The sequence below is a fragment of the Zophobas morio genome, unplaced genomic scaffold, assembly GCF_036711695.1.
Source record: "Zophobas morio isolate AGI-343-1 ecotype UQ-CSIRO unplaced genomic scaffold, CSIRO_AGI_Zmor_V1 ptg000008l, whole genome shotgun sequence".
NCBI classification, from domain to species: domain Eukaryota; kingdom Metazoa; phylum Arthropoda; class Insecta; order Coleoptera; family Tenebrionidae; genus Zophobas; species Zophobas morio.
Window position 1 is genome coordinate 6,240,395 of NW_026972113.1, and position 8,208 is coordinate 6,248,602.

At 43.2% G+C, this 8,208-nt stretch overlaps 2 protein-coding genes across 2 annotated transcripts; one reads left to right on the plus strand and one right to left on the minus strand.

Annotated features, from left to right (window-relative positions):
- Positions 1-106: 106 nt before the first annotated feature.
- On the minus strand, positions 107-7,767 carry LOC135125166 (heat shock protein 75 kDa, mitochondrial). Its single transcript, XM_064050539.1, has 12 exons — positions 7,579-7,767; positions 7,056-7,399; positions 6,922-6,993; positions 6,705-6,874; positions 6,312-6,658; positions 6,074-6,257; positions 5,868-6,015; positions 1,507-1,631; positions 1,276-1,463; positions 995-1,226; positions 875-947; positions 107-337 (listed from the first exon to the last, which is right to left on the minus strand). The coding sequence occupies exons 1-12, from the start codon at positions 7,682-7,684 to the stop codon at positions 236-238; spliced, it is 2,091 nt and encodes a 696-aa protein (XP_063906609.1). The 5' UTR covers positions 7,685-7,767; the 3' UTR covers positions 107-235.
- LOC135125165 (Fanconi anemia group D2 protein-like) lies at positions 1,682-6,039 on the plus strand. Its single transcript, XM_064050538.1, has 2 exons — positions 1,682-2,166; positions 2,275-6,039. The coding sequence occupies exons 1-2, from the start codon at positions 1,826-1,828 to the stop codon at positions 5,861-5,863; spliced, it is 3,930 nt and encodes a 1,309-aa protein (XP_063906608.1). The 5' UTR covers positions 1,682-1,825; the 3' UTR covers positions 5,864-6,039.
- Positions 7,768-8,208: the final 441 nt, after the last annotated feature.

Genomic DNA, 8,208 nt, shown 5'->3' on the forward strand with positions numbered 1-8,208 from the left:
CGAGCCCCGATGCATAATAGGGGGTGATAAGAGATTATATGATGTACATAATTTATGAATTTATCACATGTGGTGCGTCATGATGTTATGAAATCAATTAACACCGCCTTATTTACTCTCTTTATTAATGGTTTAATGTCACATTTACTCACAGGCCATCAACGCAATTTTATCTATTGTACCAACATCTAAATTCACTTAGAAAAAATAGGAATGATCACTGGTTGGGGGGGAGTTAATGTTTCTCTAGTGTTTTGGCCAGGAGGGCGTTCATGGAAGTGAGGAGCACCCGGGGGTCTTCCACCAGACCAGCACCCACCATGGAGTTCGCAAATAGCTGAAATAAATTACATTAGGTAATCGTTCTGGAGCAAAATTGGTTGCGAAATTCGCCATAAATCAAAATCCAACGATTCGTTTCCAACTATATCAAATATTTGTTTTGTAATTTCACTAAATTTACTTCAGGGACGGCTTGGGTCGATTTTTCAACAACAAACGGGTTAAATGTGGAAAATTATGTAACCAAAGAAACGACGAAGTGTTGCAATAAAAGGATTTTGATAATCTACATGTATGTGATAACATAATCACGTGGAAATTAATCAGTTTGAGGAATTTCAGGAAATCTGATTTAATTTTTTTGAAACCGCCACTTAAACAAAATTCGTTACTTGTATCTGAGTAACTACATGACTTAAGTGTAAGGTTCATGTTACAGATAGTATTTTGTTTGAAAATAATTCAAAATTGATTTACTTCGCAGTTGTCTCTGATATGATAAGACCTGGACGCAACGTTAATTGAATGAATCACCCCTTTGCGTCAAAATCGATAACACCTTGATAAAAAATTAATATATTTCCTTCATTACCTGATTAGCCAAAAGTTCCGCCAACTGCGGGTCGCTGGTCATTAATTTATGCAACTTCTTAATAATAGGGTGCCTACAAATCAACCAGTTATCTAAAGCTCAATATCTAAATCCCCCAACCTTGGATTAATCTCAAACTTAGGTTGCAAAATCGCGTATCGTCTATCCTCCGACAACTGATGGCTTTGCGTCCTTATGAAATGTCTGGCGGCGGCCATCTCCTCAACTGTCACCACACAAGGGTGATTTTCGAGTCTCGTCGTAGCGTTCACTTCGACCGCTTTTCCGGACAGCTGTTTCTTGATCCAGTCGGACAGTTCGTTCACTTCGCTCCTCTTCAAACTGTCTTCCCCTGATAAAAACGATAGTCACAAAAAAAATCATTCTGACTCAAAACGTACCCAAATTGCTAAGATCATTGGCGTTTTTGTCGTCCCTCATGTCTTTTTCAACCGAAACCAACCTGTACCCTTTGAATTGTTGCAACTGCATTAAAACTAGCTCGTCGTAGGGTTCATAACAGAAAAGAACTTCCTGTTGTTTGCTTTTGAGAGATTCGTAGTAGGGTGAAGCTTCCGCTAAGCTACGACTACACAAAAATAACATTTAGTTGTGTTAGCTAACACAATTACCTTGGTGCAGCCAAGTAAAAAATCGTCCTGCTCTCTTTCGCTCGCTCGATGTAGTCATTCAAAGACACTTTCTCGCCTTGGTTTTTGTGCGAAGACTCGAAAAGTAGCAGCTTGGCGGCATCTTCCTGAAATCGATTAGTTTAAAACTGGCGCCACACACGTGAACGCAAACCGCGTTCCTATTGGTGCATTCAATTAGTGTCGTCTTTGTAACGAAAAATACAAAATCGACGAACAAACTAACCAAAAAGTCCGCAAATGTGTTAGTGACGTGTTATAAACGGTCTTAAATCACCGAGAATTGGTGGAAGTCGCTAAAATGACCACGCAACCCGGTTCGGGTATTCTAACCTCAAACTCGCAACCCGCCAAAAACCCGTCGACTGAATTTTTCAAAACCGTAATGCGCGATTCGGGGGTTAAATTAGTGGCTAGTGATGACCCCAACGTGCTGACGCAAGAGCAGGCTTTGGTGGTGCGCGACATTGATAAACACCTTGACTCTGACCCCGATGAAAACATCGACAAGTTTCTTCGGGGGTTCAGGGTTTTAGTGAAAAAGGAAAAGTACTTGAGGAAGGCGCTCCTGGCTACTAGTTTCAAGAAACAGGGTGGCAGTCCGGAGACCGAGGTGGAAATCCAACAGGAGAGTTTGTTCAGGTATTGTAAAAGTGCGTGATTTATAGTGTCAGGTGAATGCACTTGAGACGTGATAAATCAGCGTAATTTATGTGTTGTTGTTTTAACCCACATTTTCACCTATTTCAGAATATTCCTCAAAGTGAGCCGGCTGCAGAAGGAGATTATCGACATAGTATTGGATGAGTTGACGTCGACTATTAGTGATGAGGAGCACGACGTGCCGCGTTTGCGGCTACTATTAAGCCAACTGCGATACCTACCTCATATTAAAGACCCCCAGAGTCTCACAACCAAACTGTTAGACATTCTAGACATCGCGTCGTTTCCGTCGCAACTAGAAATCCTAGACTCGATTCCTGAAATCTTACCTGATAGCGAGTATAGCGAGACCGCGAGCGAACTTATCCAAATGCTAGACAAGAGTGACGACCTCGCGTCGGCCATAATCGACTGTTTGAACGCTTTAAATCTCGACGCTGACACTCGAGCGCGAATCCAAGACCACATCCTAGCTAAAATGTTAACAGGCACGTCGACCAAAACCTTCCCCGTGTTTCTAGACTTTCTAATGAGCGACTGCACATCGCGCACTTTACCGGGCACCTTGATGAAAATCCGCAGCTCCTTGAACGCGATCATGGGCAACGACAACCCCGACAAAGACAAAGAATCTTCCAAAGTGGTCATTTTCACCCGCTTGCAAAAATCGGCAGTCACGAAAGTCGTGTCCGAGGGTTGGTTGTCCCTAATTTCAAACATCAAAGTCCACACGGACCACAAACCAATCGACTTGATTATCCTATTCATGCTACATTCAAACACCAAGTTGAAAAAACGCACGATTGAGACTACGTTCCGAAAGCGAGTCAAGGAAGGGTTGTTTAAATGCGGGTTGTTGGAACAAGGCTTTGACAAGTACTTCCCGCAGCAACTCCTCCGTGACTACTTTAATTCCGTGGTGGAAATCGGCTCGGGTTTGCTACGAACCTCCGACGATCCAGTCGTTACGGACTTCGCTTCCACTCTATTCAAGCTTCTGTTCACCCACGACTACACAATACCGACTTTCCGGCAAGAAATCCTCGAAAACATGGTAGTCTTGGTGGGGTCCAGTGACCAGAAAAACTTAACCGCGATTTTGAATATTTTAGTCGAGTTGTTGGACGATGTGGCCAAGTCGCCGAACCACGCGATTATTTTGATGAGACTTCTCGAAAAAATCGACACTTGTGAGTCGAATGATGTGCGTCTGGTTTACGAAATTTTGTGCAGACTGACTTGCTACGACGAATCGCTGCTGGGTTTGAAAGAGGAGATCCACATGGTCATCCGCAAGCATTTGTCGAGTTCGAAACGTAGCCTCAAGCTTCGTGGGATTATAGCAGGGGTGGTGATGGCGAAACACGTAGCTGCAACTATGGACGACCAAAGTGACCTTTCTTTGTCCGAAGAAACGATTTTGAGTGTCAATCAGTTGAAAGGGTCGGCGAAAGAAGCCGCCGCCATTTTGGAACTGACGAACACTTCGGCGTGTACTTGTCCCGAACTACTCGGACTGTATTACGATGAATTGGGGTCGATGTTGGTGAAGAGTGACAAGGTAGATAAAAATTTCGTGACGTGGTTGTACGATTTGGTTACCAATGAGTTCCAACACATGTACGTCGCGGAGAGCGTTTGTGACGCTATTAACGACTTGGAATTTAGTAAACAGTTCGATATTAATAGTGAAGATGAAGTGGACAGTCTCTTTGCGGTGAATATAGCAGAATTGACCCTCAAACCCGAGAAGAACTCGATTTTAGTGCTTGCGCCGCACTTTCGGTTACTGCGCATGCTGCACTTTAGACACCACAACGGTGACTTATCTTCGATTGATGCGCTACTGGGTTGTGGCGTAATCCTCCCCAAGTTCGAACAACGGGATAGTGTAGGAATAGAACAACTCAAACAAATGGCGGATTGTGTATTCCACTGTATCAATTGGTTTCGGGAAACGATTAGCGGGTTCGTAGTCCAGAAGGAGCCAAAGTTAAGATCAAAGGTAATCCGACGCGTCGATGATTTGCACGAGCTGGAGAACCTCCTACTGGAGTGTTTGGAGAATGTCCCCAGTCATAAACTACCCCAAAGTTATTTTGGCTCACAGTCGACGAATCGGAGCGGGTCTCCAATCAAAGAAGCCACGAAAGTCGGGAAAGCCCCCCGCAAGAAACTCAAAACCAGGGAGTTCGTGGAAGACACCTCAGTCGCACCTTGCAGCTCAAAACCACCCCCAAAAACCAAACTCGAACGAAACTTCACCTTCCGAGAGATCGACACAGATTTGGTGAAACTCCTCAAGTACCCTCTGACGTGCGCAGAAATGTCTTCCACAGTCTCGATAACACTGAACTTAAACCAGTTCAACTTCATTCTGACGGATTACGTGGCGAAATTAACCAAACTAACTAAGAAACGTGATTTAGGGCTATCACACTTGAATATCGTCGCTCCGTCAGACTTGATATCCGACTGTCACAAAGTTCTCCTAAATGTTAACCAACACTTCGAAGTTATTATTAAAAAAATGGACGAAATCGAACAGTGCGACGACAACGAAACCACCCAGTTGAAACTCGGGTTTGGTCTAGTCTTGGAGTGTTTATCAGTGATTTTTAGCTGGTCGGGTTTCCAACACTCCAAACGTTTAGACACACTAAGAGAAATCTTAAAATCGTTCCGTTCGGATATCACCAGCACGCCTTTAAACTCAGTCAATCTTTTGACAGCGGAACTCGTAAATCGCCTATCCGACTATACCAAGTACTGTTCGAGTTTGAAGCAAGCCGTCGATCTTATAGCCACCACTGAAGCTTTATTCACTCTGAGCCCCAATCCTTCGACGCGTTCCAAAATTGCCAAAACCGCTGGAACCCTCTTGAAACAAAAGTGGCAGACGCAGAGTTCCACCAACGTCGACGTTCTAATCAAGTCGTACCTCAGTAGCGCTACTATTAAAACCATCTGCGGGATGGTTGGTACTCTCCAAGATGAAGCCCCAACCCTCACCACCAAAAGCGACTCTTTAGACATGCTCCAAACCGTAACGAAAAGCCACTTCTACATTTTTTACCGAAACCTGTGGACTTCGTTACACGAAAGAGTCAAAACCGAGGTTCAATCTTTAACGAATTCGCAACACTTGACGCTTTGGCGTACCACCGCTCTGACCATGCAAGGTTTGATGACCGTGGTCAAAGCCCAAGAAAGCAAAGCCAACTTGGTTTGCTTCCTCAAGAAATCGGTCGCGATTTTGAAGATTTTCCTCTCCCATGGGATCCCGATTCTCGAGATCGAACTCAAATCTGAGCCGGATCGAGTGGTCGAAATTTTCAAAACCATCCAGTCGAATACGCGCTTTCTGCACCATTTGTGTTGTTACTCGAAACTGATGAAGGACGCGAGTTTGATGACGTACGTGCCGCAGTTTAGGCTCACTTTGGAGACTTTGGTGTTTCGGGTGAAGGCGGCGTTGGTGGCTAATGGGTGTTCGGCGGCGTTCTGGATGGGGAATTTGAGGAATAGGGATCTTCAAGGAGAGGATATTTTGTCGCAGAGCACGGAAGCGTCGCGCGAAGAGAACGAAGACGAAGATGAAGAAATGCCAAGTGATGATGATTTGGATGACGGTGGGGATCAATCCGGGAGCGAGGGGAGCGAGGTGTTCGGGTGATTACCTTCTCTGATTGGACGGGGTTGGTGATGATGCCTTCTTTAATGAAGAGACCATAGTCGGCGTAGAACTTTTCGTAATCTTCGGGTTTTTTGTTTAGTTGTTCGAGTAAGAATTTGACGACTTTGCTTGTTAAGACGTCTCTGAGTTTTCTAAAAATGGTGATATTTAAGTAATATAGTGTGTGTATTTTTTATTTTTAATGATTACCTTATTAGGGCACTATTTTGTAAAAGCTCGCGGCTCAAATTTAAGGGGATATCTTCTGAATCGACGACTCCTTTAACAAAGCGTAACCACTTTGGAAGGATGTTGTCGGTTTTATTTTTGATTAGGACTTTACGGGTGTAGAGGGCAACCCCTGATTCGACTTCGCGTGACATTTCAAACAACCCTACAACCGTCATTTAGTTGAATATATAAATTTAGCTAAAAAAAATAATAATACCGGGCTTGCCTTCCGGAAAATACAATAACGCGTGTATTGATAAAGGTACATCCGTGTTATAATGTAAAATATATCTAGGAACATCGTAGCTACCGCTGACGAACCTATAAAATTCGTTATGTTGTTGCAGAGTTACAGTTTTGGGGTCAGAAAGCCAAACGGGCTTAACAATATTGGCTTTTTTTCCGTTTAAGTAAATCGGGCTTCCAATAAAATTGCTATATTTATTAATAACACTCTCTACAGTCGTATCGTCGCAGAATTCTCGACTGTCGATTTTTAAATGTAGAACTATTTTAGTGCCACATTGAACACCTTCAGCTTCTTGGATTTCATACGACCCGGTTCTGGAAAAAATAACCGTTATTTGAACCACGTGCGGGTCAATTTTACCCATCAGAACTCCATTTATAGCCTTGATCTTCCATGGACGATCTTGTGTAGACGTCCACCTTATCAGCGACCATGAACACACTGTAAAACCCGACGCCAAACTGTCCAATAATGTTGCCGCTAGCATCCGTCATTAAATCTTTTTTCTTCTTTAATTCTTCCAAAAACGCCTGAAATGATTGTTAGAAATTGTTCCCACAGTGGGTTATAAATTTACTTTTGAGCCAGAACGCGCTATAACTCCAAGATTTGCAACTAATTCGTCCCGGGACATACCAATACCCGTATCCTTTAAAAATAATCAATAAATACATAAATAAATAAAAATCGCGTTATTAAGTTGACACTCACTTGTATAGTGAGAGTCCTGTTCTGCTTATCCGTAGAGATGTGAATTTCCAGCACCCGGTTCGGTTCTTTCAACTTCTGCCGCACCGCATCGTCCTCCGACAGCGTCAAAAACCTAAATTTCTCCAACGCGTCGCTCGAGTTCGAGATCAACTCCCTCACGAAAACCTCCTTATCCGAGTACAGAGACCTCGCTACTATATCCAGCAACATGCGTGTTTCTGCCTGAAACTCGTGTTTGGTGGGCGCTCCGGTCGGTTTTTCCGTGTCCTTGATAATCGTGTGGTAGTCATCGTCCTTGGGGGCGGCGCTCGTGGTGCTGCTCGTGCACCGCAGGAAAAATACATCTGGAAATTGGCATAACCTCACTTTTTATTTTTGTTATTTATGGTGGAGAAATTGCGTTGCAACTTGCACGGGCTGCTAAAAATAGCGCTTTTGGCGAAAGGCATGTCGGTCGGTGGATTTGGAGAGCAGGGGCTGGGGAAATTCCACAAACATTACCTAACCTAGAAAAGGGGCTTACCGTGATTTTTTTGGAAGTTGCGGATAGCGTTGAGTTTGGTGGGGGTTACGTGTTTGCGCGAGGTTAGAATGAGGCGGTTGAGGGCGAAGCGGCCTAATTGAGCCATTTTTGTTGTTATTGTTGTGGAAAAAACGATTTGGTGAATGTAACCTCACACTTTGTCGGTTCTGTCAAGTTTGTGGATTTACAGGGTTGTGTGTAGTGGGGAAATCAAAAGTTACTAAGTTCTAGGGAGGTGAATTGTACCAGTAGCGGCGGCTAAATTAAATTTCCGGTGGGGTGAAATTGGGGAAAGATTTTTTAAGAGAGTTTATAAGGTACGAGACAAAAAATTATCACGGTGCAGAATTTTTGCCTAAAGGTATTAAAAGAAAGTGAAGATACCTGGTTGATTCAGCAATTCCATTTTTAATTAATTTAATAAAACATTTTCACAGAAAACACTAAACTGAACGAAATTTATTGAAAATATGTAATTTTGTTAACAGACTTATTGTGACAAATTATTATCACGCTTAAAAGGGAAATAACTAACTAACTAAATGAAAACTAATTTAATACCCAATGTATTTTCCACCTGCTTCTATGAGATTGTAGACGCGTTGCTTCATAGAATTGACCAAATGGATC